The following is an 18,977-nucleotide window of genomic DNA, read 5'->3' on the forward strand; positions in this document are numbered from 1 at the left end:
CCTGCTCCACAGCTGATTTCCTCTCATCTCCAGTTACTGGTGAGGGCCATCAGGTCAAAGACAGAAGTTAAACTTTATACATCAACAAAGTCATGATGTACTTTTTTTTTTACATTGTAAGCAGACAAGTCTAAGTGCTTTTTTACAAAACATGATCATCAGAGTGTTTGAGCAACAAAAGGATGCAAGAATGAAACTAAAACAAGGGAAAAAACCCCAAACAAATCAAAATATTACAAAGTTTTAGCTCATCTGTGTCTGCAGTATTGGCTGGTGAACCTCAAGTGTTGTCAGCTACATTCATGCTATCACAGCACAACGTCTCAGCTGTTGTATTATTTATTTTATATTTATTGCATAGGTATCCAAACCAGAAGACCTGAAGGAATCAGTGGAGGGCCTGTTAGATCAGCAGGGGTATGTATAAAACCACTCTGCCAAAGTGTTACCATTTCAAGTTACCTACTGTTCACTTTAAAGTACCCTAATTTGTTATGATTTTGCACTCTCAGTTATTTCATAAGAGTGGGTGCCAATTTAAATCACCAATATAAAGCTGTAATCACATGGGATAAATGTTAATTTGACTTAGGAAATTCCTTGATCAAATCTTGCCTCCAATCAAGTGAGGCCTTTTTAGAGTTCCCAGGTGGGATCAGCTTTATTACACAGAGTGGGTCCCAGGGGTAATTTGCCTTTTTTTGAATAAAAAACAAGGGCAAGGGATTTCTGAGGAGGAGCGTCCTATTTTTGGGTACTGAGGATGTGTTCAGCTCGGAGATGCGAGTTCAAGTCTGGCTCACTGTCTGTTGCATGTTATACCTCTCTCACACGCACACACACACACACACATATACACACATACACACGCACACACACACTTTTCCAGTCTCTCTCCACTGTCTACAGTCCAATGTACCAGAATCCTCATTATAAAATCACCATTAAAGAATATCACTTTTAATTTCCCTCCAAGTTGAAAGTGAACTGACCTAATCCACATCTTGATTCAGCCATTAAACATGTTTTTTTTTTTTGTTTGTTTTCTCTTTCTGTCCTTCAGCCTTGTGTGGGAGGGGTGATGTTGATCGGCGCCCAGCCTCCCTGCTCCTCCCCCCTTCAGCTGTACCGCAGTGCAGCTCGCCCTGCAAGGTCAGCGCTGCTTCAGGGCCTCAAAGTCTCCAAGATCTGCCCTTGGATAAAACACTGACCCACACAAGACTGACTGACAAGTGTGAACGTTATGAGCCGAACATCTGATGCTGCCGTCTATTCCGCTGGCACAGACCGCCTCTTCCACACTTAATCTGCAAATGATCGAAGGAATTGTTTAATTTGGTTTGCATGTTTCCAAGTTAAATAACATCTTGGGTATGGACTGTGTAACTCACATGTGTTCAAGTGTAAAGGGACAAAAATTATCTTTGATCGTATTGATAAATTGTACTTCGGAAGTACAGTGTTATTTTCTGATGAATGACTCAACTTTTGTTTGTCGATGGTAATGAAAAGAAAAGTACTTAACAGAAATGGCATATAAGGGGATGTAAACTAATGGAAAATGGAACCACATTAATTTGTCATTATATAATGGCTTGGCAATGACTGACCTTTTTCAATAATGATTTCTGTGTAGAATACTCATTAAGATAAAAGTGATTTAATGGGGAAAAGTTAGGAGAATATTGAAAACTAGTTTACCAATTCACCTGTAGTGATTCATGAGCTGTTATGTCCTGGCATTTTCTTAAGTGATTAGCATAGAAATGATGAACAACAAAGATCATTTACAAGGGTTTATTCATGTCTGGAAAAACATTCAGAAAAAGTCAGAAGGCAAGGGCTAGGGATCAGCTTGTTTCTGTGCATTAAGTGGGAAACTGTCATTTATATACATTTATATATAATAGTATGTTAGTTTGACAACTAGTAATGTTTTTCCTTCTTTGATTTTCATCCTTCATAATTGCTTTCTGATTCTCTGTATAATTACAGTAACGTCTGAAGTGCTTGAGAATACACAGCAGCAGTCTAAACTGTCGAGTGGAGCTGACACATACTAACAAGTAGAAAAAACACTACACAAACAACAATTTTCATGGTAAAGGGATACATTGATATTTTCAATTTTAGTTCCTTAATTGTCTTCACCAAACAGTTGGTATATCGGGGGAAATGTTTCTACATTTGTCCTTCAGTGTGGCCAGTAGTACCCAATGGTTTCAGTGAGGAATGCCAATAAAGCTAAAGAGTCCTTTAAGGGAAACTTAGGTACAATTTACAAACTTTTGTCTGCAGCACGGGGAAAAGAAAGATAGACGCTTCATTACAATACAACAGCGCATTGAATGATTTGGGACCAAAAGTGTAAACAAGGTTGACAAACACGCTTCAACTTCAGTTTGTTATGTGGGTGTCTTCTGCTCAGTCTCGCGATGAGTTCACAGCCTTTGCCGTCCTCGCATTGATGAAATCGACTTTTCTATACCCAGCCTGTTGAGAAAGGAAAGACAACCAATCTGAGGACACTGAATTCATACTGTACTGCAGTGGTTCTTTAAAATGTCTCTGGATACAAAGGAGACAATTTGTCTCTTGTCCTAAGACAAGGCTTGTCAAAATATACTACATGAAGACGCAAACAAAATAAGCCCCATGACCTATTTAGGCTCCCAAATCAGAGTTAAAAGGATAATACCAGTGTCATATAGAGTTATAGCCCATTTGTTTTTGTCTATGTCTAGTGTCAAACCTAGCCTGAAATGAACTGCTGTCCTGTCTAACAAAGATCCCCTAAATAAAAAGACATGAATGTGACAATAAAGTTTGTAAGGCGACATGTTTTTAAGAGATTATTTCCTGGTGGAGACTTCCTTTTCTTCCTGTGGGTGTCAGGTGATTGACAGTAAGCAGAGCTTAACGTAATGCGCACACAGATATGAAAACACTCAACTTGGGCACAAAGAAATTATGATAAAACAGAAACTTTGACAAAACCAAGTTAAGGCTTCATGTTTACCGTGGTGGATTATCAAACTCAGGTAAAAGTCTGTGGAAGTTGTTTTTAGCTACAACCAGCAGCTAGAATAAGTCACTCTGCCAGTCGGTCCCAACAATTGCAAAAACCCCCACTGCACATATAGAGCCCAGGGATACTAAATAACAGATGATTGATTAGGCCTACTCATGAACATCCTTATTAGTGACTGCACAATCTAAACAGGTATAGGCCTAATTTAGGCTACCACTTGTCACAACACATACAATAAGGCAACTTGCACCTATCTGGTCACAGCTTATCACAAATTTTGTGCTTGTTCATGTTCAAATAGCTTCTTCTGAAGGTAGAAAACGAGCCCTGATCTCTCCAACTATGCTGACTGTGTGCAGAGAGCAGCAGCAATAACGTAAAGAAGAGGGACAGCCTAGATGATTGGCACACACTTAAAGAAAACACCGCTATTATCCTTATCCTAAGAAACTATGCGGTACGCTGCAGTGTCACATGCATAGGAACCCACCTTCCTGTAAGCTCCGTGGAGTTCACTGTGTTTCCACATGCTGTGTAGCACGATGCATGCTGCCTGACCCGCCCTCGTTGGCCCATAGCTGAGAAATGGAAAGGTGAAATTAGTATTTTTTCCTTCCTATATATATCGACTTGATAGCAGACAGCTATCTTACTGGGCAAAAGATGACTTGTTCTGTACTGGAAACTGGGACGCTAGATAGTACTAGTATCCCAAAGTCCAAAAACTCAAGTTCCCCTGCAGTTCTTATATATACTGTTTCAAGTTGTGCTTTGTATTTTATGATCTTGCTTTGCACCAATTCATACATTACTTTATTGTCTTTGAGTATCACAAAATTCTCAATAAAGTGCTAAAGAAGAAACTGTTTTGAACATTTCCCCCCCAAAATTGCCTCTGTATGCAGTATATCAGCACTCCAAGTTACGAGCGATGATATGGGGAGCTCTAACTGACCCGTTGTCCTTGGTGCTGATGTTGATGATCTTGGGGAGGGCACCGTGGTTGACGATGGCTTTGATGTGCTGCGTGTCGTTCTGGCTGAGGTTAACGAGGATGTGACACAGGGAGGCCGTCGCCTCAGTGGGCAGGTCTGTCCCGGTGTCGTCGTTGGGCAGCATCGCCACCAGCTCCGGCAACACCTGCTTGACTTCAGGATGATGGAGAAAAAGAAAGTGGAATAAAATCTGTTACTACCGCGCAGTTTTCCCAAGGTGTCCGAATGAAGTAGAGAACTGTACAAGAGGAAAATTCAGCAGCACTTGTTGCTATTTGTATTATGATAATTTTTCATTTATTATTCACAAAGTGTAGCTGAATTTTCCTTTTGTTCAGCTGACTTTAGGCTGATGGACAGTGATGCTAATTCATTATTTTATTTTAGGTCAGAATTTTCTCATGTAATTTGAATTATTTTCTTACTCTATCTGTAATCCTTTCTGCCAGTTTGTTAGCTTGCAGCAATTGGTTTCATCTTGCGATTATTTGAGCTACCAATACAAAAACGTATTCCTAACAAGGCAAACAACTGTCTTGTGGAGAAAAATAACAGACAAATATTCAAAATGTCAAAGTATCCCAATATTTACCAATGTCAGGGTGCAGCTCCCTGTAGCGCGAGAGGTTTTTCACTAGCGACACGGCCGTCCTCCTCACATCACTCTCTCCCTCCTGTAACATCTTCCTGACCTGCTGAAGGCCATTCTCCCGCAGTACAATGGTGTGAGCGATGGCTTCAGTCACCTGCCAGGCCACAGACAAAATGGACAATTTGTACGGTATGTGTGACTGACAGCGACTCTCACAGAACGATTGGTAGCACAAAATTTAAACACATTATTGTACTTTTTAAAGGGTAGTATGTCATTTAAGTCCCTGGCTGACAATTTGATACTATTTTTTACAATGTGGATCTTCTATATTTTAGAGGTACTGAATTATTAACATGAGGTGATGATCTTTTGGAAATGAATTGTTTCAGGAATTCAATTTTTCCTCTATTTATTTACATATATGATCAAATATGTTTAATGAAGGCATTGTTAATATTTGATTTTGTTTGATTAATTAAATTTCAAGTTACTGCATTTTCAAAAATACCTTTTTTTCCCCAGGCAGTTTCAGACTAACTCCAGTAAACGCATCACAACTGAACTTGGTCTTGACTGTCTTCCCTCACTAAAGAATCACTGAAATCCTTCCAGTCAGTCCAGTTTGCAGCATTTGAACTGGAAAGCCTCCACTCAGCAGGTTTACCTCATTTTAATTAGAGGAGCTGCTGTTGTCAGCTGTGACTGTTCTGCCTGTGAGGACTTCATTTAACTGAACTAATTCAATTAAACTTTTAACTACATTTATTTGCAACACATCATGAAGAACATTATTCTTACCCTGAGCCTGGTATATTTGAAAACAAAGTCATGATAAATTAATATTATTATTGTATTATATGTAATATAATATTAATTTTTCAGTCTTGAAGTAATAGCTGACATTTTCCACAATGTGTAAAACAAGTTTCGTGACTGTAACACGAAGCAAACCCGTTGAAAATATTTTGTGAATCATCAAAACGTCTATGCACTAATTAAAAAAATGCACATTTAGTCACTGAAAAGTTTGCTTTTTGGAGATGAAAGGTTTTTTTTCCAGTACAAAGACGTGTTTGTTAAAAACACACACGACTTGAATTCAGCAACAATCTCCAGAATTCCTCCACAATCCTGTAGAACTGTTTTAAGTTAACTAATGCATACATGGACAAATTGAGTGTATTACCTCTAGATAATACTTTGCTTAGCACAGCATTCTCATCTCACCATAACCCAAACTATAAGCCTGCTCTGATCCATAACTAAAACATTACAGCATCCAACTATATGTATATTTAAGTGTGAATATAGCTGTGACAAATGGCAGCATCCAGAACTCTAACCCAAAACCCCAAAACCCAAAGACATGAACTGCATCTGCCCCTCCTTACCATTCCATTTCCAGCTGTGATGTTCTGCAGCGCTCCTATGGCGGCCTCCTGGGTGTAGTGACGCATACTGCGGGCGATCAGTGACAGGTACATCCGCACAGTGATGGCGCTCCACAGCCACTCCACGCCTCGGGGGTTGGCCTTCTCCTCCAGCAGGGGGCACTGCCGCTCCAGATGCTAAGAAGACAGGTTGTAACAGTTGATTTGAGGTCAGTTCAGTGGGTTTAAATTGTTGCCAAACAATTGCAGCAGATGAACATTGAAAAACATACAAACTTAGCATTGTTCTTCAACTCCGAAACTCTTATTCTTCTTGCCAGGCTTGTGTGTGTGTGTATGCATTTTAAACTTTATTTAACCGGGGAAGACTGACTAAGCATGCATGCTCTATTTCAGCAACACCCTACTTCACATTCACAGTTATTTAAATCCACACTTGGGAGTTGCCCAGTACAGCCACAGTCGTCTACTTTTTGCCCACTGAGCTGCACTGGAGTTAGATGATCTGAGGTGTGTGTGTGTGCATGCAGGTACAGGGGAGGAGTTGATGGGTAGTGTTTTATTGAACCTTTTTTTTAAAATATTAAACCAAATTTAGAAAAACCTTTAACATATCTCTTAGCACAAGACACTTCACAATGGAATTAACTAGCTACATACACGCAGCTATGTACTAAATGCAAGGTATGCATGCTTGGTCTCTTGCTAGTGTCTCTTGCCTCAAACATTTATTGTATTGTAGTATTGTATTTTGCCAATAAGAGAATGGTGTTCTGTACACAGCAGTAGGTCTTTGAGTTGCTGGCAGAAGTGAACCAGATGAAGCAATGATGCAAAATGTGTAATTTGCTTTTATGCTTTTATTCACATTGTAAAAAGAAAAATAACAAAAACAGGTTGGCGATTAAGCATGCAGCAAACCAACAGTTTTCATTGAATGTTGCCATCAAAGGTTTGTGCCACATGAGGACAACCTTTGTATTGTCTTGTTGGATTATCATATGAGGGGATTACCTCTGTGATCTTGACACTGCGATAACCGAAACAGCCGGGAGTCTTGGCCTTGGGGGCCAGGTTCTGTCGAGACTCATAGAGATCTTTGGCGTACTTCTGGGGAAGCTCTGCCTCAATCTGATAGGAGAGGTTGTGCAGGATGCACACACAGTTCTCTGTGGACTGCAGAGGAGATGAGTAGATACACAAATGTCACATTACAGGAGTAAAGGGACTTATATAAATGATTGGGCATGAGAAAGTGCAGTGTAGAAAAATAGTATGTGTCTAAGGATAATTTTTGTTGTATTACTGAAGAAAAATACACAAAATAGTAAGTATGCATGTAGAGAATGATTTGAGAATATAGAAATTCAAGCCTATCACTGGTGCATTAATTGTAAGTTGCACTGTAGATGAGACTGCCAAGCAAAATGTAATTGCAATGTATTTTGTTGTGAAGTTGAATGGGAAAATAAACTCTTATCACTTCACCTTGTCATCTGACTTATAGTCAGCTATGGTGCCCCGGATGTAGTAGACCAGAGAGTCAATGAGATTCTCACACTCCCTCATTGCTTTCCTGCCATCCGGACCAGCTGAGCTTATATTTCTGGAAAAAAAAAAAACAGAATTTGGTAACACTTAAGATATTGAGGTAACATTTTACATTCCATTTGTCTTTAAAGAATATGCAAATCCTGATCCTTATTATTGAATACTTTAAAAGGAAGAGTTTCAGTGGTATATATGCACATAAACCATTTCAGTAGTGTATATGAGAGTGTTTTAATATTGTATGTGAGAGTATTTCATAATATCTGAATGTGTAAGCATCTCATATATGTATATGAGAGGTAAAATGTGTGTATGCACAAGGTAAAGTTTGAATTATGTCCTATACGGGACCCCATACAGCACTGTACAATTTAATAAATGCACCATTTTGGATCTCTGGCATTCCAGTGGCAGCAATTTATCTCAACAGACTAACAAAACATGTTAACATAACCTAACCTTCCCTGGGAAAATAAACAAAATAAATACAAGAATTAACCTTTGGTCATTTAACAAGTGCTTTGTGCAGTGATGGAAAATAAATTTGAAAGGAACTCATTGTTTTTCTGAACTGCAGGAGGGAGGAATGCCGACTGAAAAGGTTTAGAACATGATAAGGAGAACCTGATAACATGCAAGGCCAACGAGGACTGAGTGATTTCAGTTCAGTGGACCGGAGAGAAGAGAGGGCCCGATGAATAATTCAGTCTTTCACCGTTTTCATTTGGCCATAGTTGCCAGGGGAGCAGTAATTCTGATATCCCCTGCTTTGTAAATAGGAGTTATCTGTCCAAACAAGCAAATGGTCAACTAGAAGCCAACAACTTGATACGTAATCTCGGACCACAATGGATAAATTGTGGTTTCCCTGGCTTCCAGGATAATAGAAAAATGATGTAACACAAGTAGAGTGGTGATTACTTCTGAATTTTGCTGAGTGGGCTTTAATGAGCCAGCAGTATCAGCTTTCTTTTTGGTTTCATTTGATGGTGTACTTAGTGGCCACTGAACTGATGGGTGGACCTTCAATATTATAGTGTTTGTAAATTTACATTGTTAAGAATAATGATAATATTAATGCTATACATAGTTGGACTATTTATGTTCAGTTGAGCAGGCATAAATGGAGCAGCAGTGTCTTCCATTTTTATGGACAATTTTTTGTTGATATATTTGTTTTGTTCCTTTATTTTACAGCAATATGCAGCTTTGTTAAGTTACATTCTCACTAGAAAATCATCGTCGGTGGCAAAGTGCTTCCATAACATTGCTGATCACACATACCTCCCCTTACATTTGAATCTAGCATGGGATACACTCTTCAACATTTTAGGTCAAGCTGCTGATCCAGGGCGACTCATGAGTGACTTGCAATAGTAAGAATCATCTTAAATTGTGAGATTGCCAACATTACAAGCAACCAACAGTTATGAGTCCTCTGTCCTTGGAAGGTTCAATCATGTAAGGGTGCTTTGCTTTGACTGACTTTAACATGTGAAAAGACAGAACACCTAGCTTGTTTCTAGGAGCTCTGTCCCCTAAGTGAGAAATCACCACAGAACTGGAATAATGTGGGAAGCGCACCTCAAGAGATAACATTGATCCATCAGGAAGAGGCCGTTCTACTGGTTCTATTTCTGTGGAAATTACTCTTTACAGCAGGATTCTGACAAGGGATCATAAAAATTACCACCATGGTGAGAGATTGCTTAGCCATAACTCAGCTGGTCTGGGCTGGGACTTCTTTCTGGGTAAACAAGGACTACACCAGCAATAACTTTATATAACTTATTAGCTCTGGTTCATTGCCATGTGTTTTGCCCTTTGTAATATCATAAAATTATTTCCTTATGATGCAGCGACCCAACATGGGCTGTACTAATACAGATTATGAATACTAAACTTTAAGTATGAGCCAATACTAAGTACCAATCCAATCCAATATGTGTATTCAGCAGACACTTTGACTGTGAGTCATTGGGGAACAAACCAGTGAGATATGATCCGTTTTTCTCCATTACAGAGAACGACAGAATAGTAAGTCCTTTATTTGATGTCCAACTTATTACGTGACTCTTGCTGACAGATTATGATAATGGGGAAATTCTCCAATATAATACCCTCTTTTAGTCTTGTATCAGCGGAATATCTGATGCCAGTAGTGGTATCTGTTTACCCCTATCCATAATCTACACTGCAAGAGCTCAGCAGGTGTCCAGTTTCACAGCAAACAAAGAAACCTACCGCAGACAGCCGGTAGCGTTGTGGAAAACGTCTGCGTCAGCTAGGAGCTCATCTTTGGGGTTCTCGCCCTCGGATATGCCGGAGCTGGGCACCAGGACGGTGCTGGTGAGGACGGGCAAGGCCTCTCTGGAGAGATGCTCCTTCAGAAGGTCGTGAGATGACAGGTTCCACAGTAGACCTAGGAGGAAGGTGGAGAGAGGCAGGGTTTGTTATTCTCCAGAGGGAAAATTTGACTTTTTGAGGTCAGAGTGCAGGATCAGCTGCAGAATACTAGCTAAGGGCTTCGGTGTCTTGCTCAAGGACACTTCAGCAGGGTGGATGCTTGCTGTCATGGAGGCTTGAACCCGGACCGTCCCATTGAAGCACAGTCCCAGCTAACTACACCACCCTGCTGCCCTGTTGTCAAAACTATGTGTCCTGTGCACAGTTGAGCATTCCTTTTAAAGGTGCTGTTGATTGCAGAAGTAAACAATATCAATGAATGGTGGGCTGAATGCAAACAATACAACATAAAACAAAAAATACATGTAAAACTTATATTTAGCCATGACGTAGTGTCTGACCTTATATCAAAAGCCCACACAGTAAGATTCAGAAAAAAGTCTTCAATCCAATATATCAGAATATACAGCAAACATAGCCAGTGGTAGAGTGACAGTGTTTCTAAATAGGGCAGCAACTGTATATCGCAAGTACAGTCTGGGGTTTTAAACAGAGCATTGCTTCTTTGGTGTATCTATTTACAAAGCTCAACATCTGCAAAAAACTGACCAGTGAGCTGCCGTCTGGTCTCCACATCACGGCTGCTCTTCAGCACACGCAGAATGGTGGCCACGCCTTGATTTTCCTTCACCTCCATCTTGTTTTCGCTGCTTTGGAAAACTACATTGCGCAGCGCCCCGGCGGCGACTCGCTGCACCTCCTCATTGTCGTTCTGGATGAGCTGCAGGAGCTTCGTGATCCCGTGGAGATAGAATACCTAGAGGTAAAAATTGATTATTGATTGACAGATTTGCATAAGCCATGACAGCTATTAAAAAATGCCATATAGTAATCATATATCATAGCCATGCCAAGTATCAAAGTCATCCCTCACCAAGATGAATAACACCACGCCGAGATGAAAGGACTGATATACCAATTACACAGTCATGTCCAAATGAGATAAGCATTTTATTATTCCTGCGAATTTCTCACAGACCTTGAAGCGAAAGGGCTTGGCTTTTGTTTTTGTTCATGTTGGCTTTTACATGTTTAGCTGCCGACATATTCTATATTTGAATCTATTTTGAACCTTTATATCTCTGTCATGAAGTTAGCGTTGGCTTTTGCATACTTAGCTAAAATGGTAAGAACTGAGAACTGTAATCTTAGAGACTTGTACCATGGATAGCCACTTAGCTGTATCCCACAAGTACCAGTAGCAAGTACCATCAGAGACTATTAAGCATACCATCTTTTTAGCATCAGTGCTGCTGAAACATTGATTCTGTATGAGGCTGGCTGCACAGATCAGTGTGTCCTCATTGTCCTGAGTCAGCAGGTTCACGGCCCTCTCTAACGTCAGCTCCGGAGGCTTCTTCTCCGACTTCCTGTGCGAGAAGACAGCAACGGGTGAGAAAATACACAATCCACAAAAGACTAAAAATAGTTTGGCCCTAAGCAAATTTAAAATTTCAGTTCTCTCCTACGCACCTGTCTTTGGAACATTCACGTGTGCAAAAGTGCTATTGTATTTTTTTTTAAATATATAAAGTGAAATTCATTGAGTGACAAATAATTTAATCCCCCACCCCATGCACTATGGCCACACCCACCCAAAACACACACCCACCCACACACACACACAACAGAAGAGTTCCACAAAAAGAAGAAAATCTCACAGTGTCACAGCGTTCTCCATCTGTATTTGCTGAATGGGGAGCTCCGCCTCCATCCTCCTGGTCAAGTCCACCTCAACGCTGGCCATGGAGGGAGGGTATGAATTCTGTCTGCCGAGCACCTGGCCCTGGCCGTCCCTCCTGACCCGAGCCAGCCAGGTTAGCCCTTCCCCCCCACGCTGGCTAGCACCAAGTGTCCCATAGCCAGCGTGTCTCCGCACACTATTTGTCTCCCTCTGGACATCAGTTTGGTGGTGACTCCGTGAAGAGCCATTGTGGTTACTGAGCTGAAATGGGGCCTCTGCGAATACGGCCTGTGGCCCTGCTGTCTGTTTGACTGACTTATGGTGGTAGCTCCCGTGAGTGGGTGTGGATAGGTGCAGCCGCGTGCCTCGAGGTACTTCTGAGAAGGCGTAACGCCGAAATGAATCAGACCCAAGTGAGTGGTCCAGCAGAGGGGCCATCCTTACTGTCTGACTGGGGCCAGGGAGGGTGTAGGTCCCGAAGCGGAGGGTCCCGTACGCCAAGCGGCTGCGAGGTAACTCTGGGCTCGGGGAAGGAGACACTTCCACCCTCCTGGAGGGCCTCCGCACATGGCTGCTTGAAAGAGAGTGATCGCTGAAGCTCATTCCATTTACCTGCGCCAAAAATAAGAGCACTGAAAAAATAGTCTCAACAACTATACACTGTGGTAACTTTATTCCTCTGGTCCACTCACTGTAAATTGCTCTGAATAAGAGCATCAGATAAATGCCTAATATGTAAATGTAAATAATGTGATACTGTATCGATCCCCATAGGGAAATTCTCTTTTTGCTCTCCGCCTCCAGAGAGGTCAAAGGTCAGGCTCAGCTGCAGAGCAGCACTTGTAGGGATTCAATGTCCTGCTCAGCAACTTCAGCAGGGTGGATAATTTCCAACACAGTGGGTTGAACCCGGTTCCTCAGGTTGAAGGTCTCCCTACTCACTGCATCACCCTGCTGCCCAAATGTAAAATCTAAATATGCTGGTTGTACTTTGGGCATCACATTATTTAGATACTATAATACCAGGCTATGAGACCTTCTGTGCAGATTAAAATAAGATGTTTTATTTCCCTGATCCTTGCCAACAACATCATGTATGAGACTCATGTAAGTCTACATGGAAATTACGTTTTTCTTCATGTGATTTTGCACTGAATTCGGCTACACTCTGAAGCAAACATTATTAAAATGTCAGACATTACGTACTTTGTAAATCATATTGTAAGAACAAAATTATTTGATAGCCAAAACAAATTCCAAAGGCCACAAAGCAGCAGCAGACCAGGGACTCTCCCATTTGACTATATTCAAAAGAGGATGGCACACAATAGTCAACATGCAGCCGAATATGCATCTAAGGCTTCCTGATGTTCCTCATAATGCACAGGAACAAGATCCAATGAAAGGCCCGTTTAATGAAACAAGTAAAGTACATAAAGTATTCACCAGATTATACTTGATTCCTGTGCATTGAGGAATCAGATTATTCTATCTTAAAAAGTAGATCAGATCTAGTTTAACGGTAAAAAATGGTGACCTGACAAATCTTGAAGTAACACATGCAGTGGCTCATCGGCGTCACTAAATTGTGTGTGTGTGTGTGTGTGTGTGTGTGTGTGAGAGAGAGAGAAAGAGAGGGACTCCCTTACCTTCATGTTTGGTAAGGGTCCATCTCTAGCATCAGGGCTTCTTGCTGGGTTTTTCTGTAAACTGACACTACCTAAAACATGTTGAAGAGGCTTTGTTAGAGCGTACAGTTTCACAGTGTAATTACCTTGCAGCATGGCACTAACAATACAGGTCAGGAGTGTGATTCCCACTGGGGGACACCTGAGCTAAAAATGTACTGTAAGACTTTTTGGATAGAAGTGTCAACCAAATGTCATATGTTAATTTGTGTTCAGGAGGAAAGTAGAGGGTGAAGCAGAAGGATGGCAATGCTGGTTACCAAACCCAAGTCTACTATAGGAGCGCACAGATCAAATAGAGAGATTTCTTCTGATAATTTGACAGACATACATGCCCATGTACTATGTAAAGCATATTTCCCAAAAGGCCCGCCAAAACCCTTTCAATAATTTTGGACAGCATCTTCCCAGTGTATACTGTTACAAGATACCACATAATAACAAAAGAACCACACAAAGTAGTATAGAATCAAGTTTGACCAACAGAAAACAATATGCACATGAAACATTTTGCCTTAGCAGGATAATTTATGAATCAGTTGGTATTCACTAATCCGTTTTCATAATCGGCTACTGGTTAGCCATTTTTAGTAATAGGCCTAAAGCAGGAGGTCTAAAAGTTTTTCAGAGTGGGACCCAATTCAGCTCAGGAATTTAATCTCTCACCCTAGGTACTCATTAAAACAAATTACTACTCTGGTCATGTGGAAAGCAAGCAAGCAAACACAGGCCCGCAGGCTGTTTGCAGCCTTGACCAACAGGTAAAGGAAATCAGGGCTTTAAGGATACTGAATGGCACTGCCTAAATTACAGTCTATAGTAATCTATAATCTATAACCAGGGATGTTTACCTAGTTTACTTTTAATTTGAGGAATAGAGTTTTCCCACCTTTGCAGGCTGACATAAATCTTTGTAAATTCATAGCATATCATAGTAAGTAGTATCAAACCGATGTAAGTCATATGAAGATAGGATCTTTTGAGGAAAAAATAAAGTAATGGTTTTCTGAAAATATAATTGATTTTAGTTTATGTTAGTGGCTGATCAGTGACAGGAGAACCATTGGCAAGGTAAAAAAGAAAAAAATGTGTGACCAACACTGTTTGAGAATGCAAAATGTATGTATTTAGATAGGTTCATTGTCACTGTCATGCAAGTTTGATTACTGCCATTTGAATTTGAATTTGTTGACTTTGCTTTGGCAATGCACTTTCGTTTTTCATGCCAATAAAGCACCCTGAACTGAACTGAACTGACTGAACTGAGTTTACCCACCTTTTAATTTACGACTACATCACTGTTTATTACTAATAAATAAGGGGATACTACCCTATGGAAAGTAGGCCAGTGAGTAAAATTCCTGATTTCGACCAGGTTCTCTCTGCTGTCACTTTCATCTGCCTTTAGGCGGATGGATGATACTCAGAAACCTGTTGGACAAGGGAGCTATGGAGCCTGCATTCCAGTCCAAAAAATGCTTGTATTTAGTCTTAATAAATAACAGCAGACCTCCAGTATACAAAGAGTACTTGTATATTCCCTTAGTGGACAAAAAGGTAGGCAAGGGCTTGCTCATCTGGCCTACAGTAGGGGTTTTACTGTCTAGTAGGCTACAGTGCTTCCCAAACTGGAGTCCGCAGCAAAATGAGGAATAGTTTAAAATCATAATTATTTCTTTTCAATATAGAAAGTGAGAGGATGAAACTTTGAGGTTTCACTCTCCCCACCTACAGTATTATAAACTGGTAATTATGGAGGCTATTAAGTTGTCTTCACAGGTGGGGGTCTCTCAGATAAAATCCTATCAAATTGGGGTCTGGTAAATGTTTTGGGGAAGCCCGATGAAAACATTTGGGAACCCCTGGTCTAGTATTTTGTAGGCCTATGCTTTTTTTACAGCCACTTTTAAAATGTGCTGGAAAGCCTCTTGCCCCCATATGGAACAGATGGGTAATGATAGAAAAGAAAGGAGAGAAGAGAAGGTTTGAACCTCTATGGGCTGAACATGTAAAAGCAGGCTAAACAACAGCTTGTATTTTACCGTTTGAAGTTGCCTTTTTCCCCCTCCGTGCGAGTGTGAGCTGAACCTGCTGGTGGACACGCAGACTCCGGTCGTTTGAATTAACTTTAGTCGGAGATATTATATTTTCCTCGGTCGGCAGAGCCAAACTTGTGTCATCCAGCACAAACGGATCCTGCGCAGGTAAAACCGATTTAAAATACATCTCGTCCATGTTGAACCCATCCAAAGTCGTTATAGGTCGGAAGTGTTCGCTTCATTTACGGGTTGGATAATGTTCCTGGATTAATGTTTTAGTCCTGTTTAGTAGTCCATTGACTCATCCAGGTGAGTATCGACCAACGTCTGTCACTGAGGGTGGGGCCTGGCTCGTAGGCGTCACCTAAGGGTGTCATTTTACCACGGCTGGGCGGTATAACGTGACTTTCTCCTGTAACGAGTGCTGTAACGAATTACTCTTCCAGTTTCACATATAATATCAGAGTTAATTTGCCAGCTGAGTCCATACGTTTCACCCCCTGTACACCCAAGCTAACGTTAGCTGAACTGTAAACGTTTAGCTAGCCTGCTTTATCCGGGTGGAAGTATTCCCACTACTAAAAGAGCAAAATTGTGACAGTAACATTATGTGTCAGTAGCCTACTGTTTGGTTATCCTGGTAATTCACAGTCGAGGCAATTTAATTATCGATATTTTTAAGGTAAGAGAGGATTTTGGAGGTGTACCGGCAATAACGAGTAACGAATAAGCTACTGCTCCCACGGCCATGGAGTAGTAAGTAGTGTTAACATTAGGCTACTCTAAAAATGAGTAACGACTGATGAGTATTTCATTATAATCTAATAATAACGAGCCCAACAGTTTAGTTTACTCACTGGGACTAAGTGCATAATCGGCCTGAGATTCAATCAGAAACCGCAGGCAACAAAAAAAACAGCAAAAACAATAACAGCTTCCCATCACCAGGTGTGTCTTTTTCCAGAGAAGCCGATTTCAGCCTTGCAACATCATGGGCTACATTTGCTGCTGACCTTGCGATCTGCACCTGCCCTGTTTGTTTCCTAGATGAGAAAAAGATCATTTTCTTTTGCCTATTATGTAGACCATAGTTCTAGTCTATTCTATTGACAATATATCTATATATCATTAAGCTATTAAACTTACAATATATCTATATATCATTAAGCTATTAAACTTCCTCAAGGGTTACTAATTTACTCCAAGGCTATGAATCAGCTAAAAGTTCATATTTTCCCAAAGAAACATGTAGAGGCTTGCCATTTAGCTGCTGTGTTGCCATGATTGATGAGCCCGCTTTTGAAGTGGTGCCACTTCTACAGAAACAAGCCTACTGCTGAGTCATAATATGCCAAATCATCATCTGCATTAATTAAATCATGACATTTTGCCTCCGAGACACTGTATAAAGAGTAGCCTTCAAATCAATTAACTCATAACAACAGGTGCAATAAGTTCTTCCCTTTTTAATGTACGCTTTGCTCCGAAAACAATCTTTCCATTTCAGGTCTTTTGATCACTTTCACTTAAAACTCAACTGTGCATCATGTTCATGAAAAAAAATGGTGACAAAGCTTTAGATTGCTTTGATTAAAAATGTGCCGAACACATCCGTGTGAGGTGACACGTGCTCAGCAAACATTCACAGCTGTCCAAATCCACATAATACATGACATTTAGTGGACACTTGTATCCACAGCGGCTTACAGTACCAGGAGTACATACATTTTTATTGTGGGTGGCCTCAGTGGGATTCAGACCTCTAACCCTGGCATTGTTATCGCCATGCTCTACCCACTGAGATACATAGGACCATTCACACATCAACACAGACCCAAGCATCAGAGTTTAGCATCAGTACAAGGTTACAGCAAGAGGAGGAACAAAAAAGGTGATGAAGGTTCAGGAGACTCCAAGCTGATGGTGTTAACAAAATGTCAGGATTAGTTGGGTTTAGGCTGCATGTGGTTTAGATAGTCTTATGTGTGTTACATATGGTAAGTGCAACTCCAAAATACTAGCCTATATAGCCATTTTGGGGAAGTTCAGTCAAAATTTCAAAAATGGAGGATACAGTCAGTCTCTAAAATTGAAGTTATAAAATGTTATACACTACATGAGTTAACATCAATTAAACTTGTGTATGATTATTATTTTTTGTCAGAGGGATACTGGTCTGTATAATGTTGACATATCAAAAACTTGAATTACTTAAACTTAAATTTGGCACAAGTCGTATTTCCTTCATTTTCATCAACCCACAATATGCACACATACAGACATACATACACACACACACAGACAGCTTTGAGGTGACTAGAGTCTTTAAAACTCTGCATGTCTTACTTTATCTTTCAAATAGAATACCCTGGGTGTTTTCTTTAGATGTTCTCTCAAAATTAAAAGAAAAGATGCGATTACAAAAGTTCTCTTTGCTGACCAGGGTCAAACGATATTTACAAGTAATTCTTAATGTGTGTTGTAACCTCTAGGTACAATATAGGTGACGTTCACCAGGTTTAGACAGGATGTTGGATGGTAAGTTGTTAATTTGACATTCAGATACTCTCCTTTGATTGTCTAAATGTTCTGGCACTCATTGCAGCCTAACCCTTGTTATCTGACACCAAATAAAAAGTATTTTAAATACTATTTGACCCTGGTCCGACTCTTTGTAATATTCAAGACAAGACTGAAAGTTTATGGTAGCTGAAATGGGTTTGTAATAGTGTGGGTAAGTTAGTAAACTTCTTTAGGCAGCAGTGATGCATAGGGCAGGTAAATGAGGATTCCCCTAATTCTGCAGCATATAGGATACATTGATGTTCAAATCCCTTTCCTGGACAGGGTGCTAGTCTGTTACAGGGCCTCTTTTGATGCACAGAGGGGAAAACCGAAGGAAGGAGATCTCTCTTCTTCTATGCAGCAGTTTGAATCACACACAGAAATAAACACTTCTCCATGTCCCTCTATAGTAAATTTCACACCTTTCATAAACCATTTTTCATTCTCTTTCCAAAACCTCCAAAACATTCTTCTGATCATCACCATCCTCACTTTGTTTTCTAAAACTGAAGAGTTTATTTCCAAAATGTTTCATGTCCATCTTGAAAAAGAATTCATAAATTTCATCATGTTATATCTATATTAATTGATTAATACTAGATATTAGGTCCTATGTGCCTGGTTGCACATGACAAGTTAATTTCCAAAACGCCATAATATTTTGTAAAAAAAATAAATAAAAAAACAATACATGAAGTTTATTACTCAATATTTCTAAAAGTTTTAAGATCAAGTCTGTAAGTGTTAATTTAATTTTGTCAACCATAAATTTACGTTACCTGCTATCCTTTAGAAACTACCAAAGCTGTTTTTGTTTTGTGCCGTCAATCATTTGATAAGACTGCGTGCCAGTTTTGTCTAATGGATATCTCATTTTGAAATGAAACTCTTCATTTATTACAGACATCAGAACATGGACTTCACCAGAGCGTGACTTTAAAATGCAATCATCTCCATTTAACACACACAAAA

At 40.2% G+C, this 18,977-nt stretch overlaps 1 protein-coding gene across 1 annotated transcript; it reads right to left on the reverse strand.

Moving 5' to 3' along the window:
* Positions 1 to 1,801: 1,801 nt before the first annotated feature.
* On the reverse strand, positions 1,802 to 15,748 carry pkp2 (plakophilin 2). Its single transcript, XM_071909654.2, has 13 exons — positions 15,444 to 15,748; positions 13,363 to 13,433; positions 11,691 to 12,325; positions 11,261 to 11,399; positions 10,579 to 10,786; positions 9,808 to 9,985; positions 7,501 to 7,618; positions 7,027 to 7,188; positions 6,013 to 6,189; positions 4,619 to 4,772; positions 3,987 to 4,179; positions 3,522 to 3,609; positions 1,802 to 2,493 (listed from the first exon to the last, which is right to left on the reverse strand). Exons 1-13 carry the CDS (start codon positions 15,634 to 15,636, stop codon positions 2,425 to 2,427), a joined length of 2,385 nt encoding a protein of 794 aa, XP_071765755.2. The 5' UTR covers positions 15,637 to 15,748; the 3' UTR covers positions 1,802 to 2,424.
* Between the last annotated feature and the right edge of the window lie 3,229 nt (positions 15,749 to 18,977).

This window comes from Centroberyx gerrardi, chromosome 24, assembly GCF_048128805.1.
Source record: "Centroberyx gerrardi isolate f3 chromosome 24, fCenGer3.hap1.cur.20231027, whole genome shotgun sequence".
Classification (NCBI taxonomy): domain Eukaryota; kingdom Metazoa; phylum Chordata; class Actinopteri; order Beryciformes; family Berycidae; genus Centroberyx; species Centroberyx gerrardi.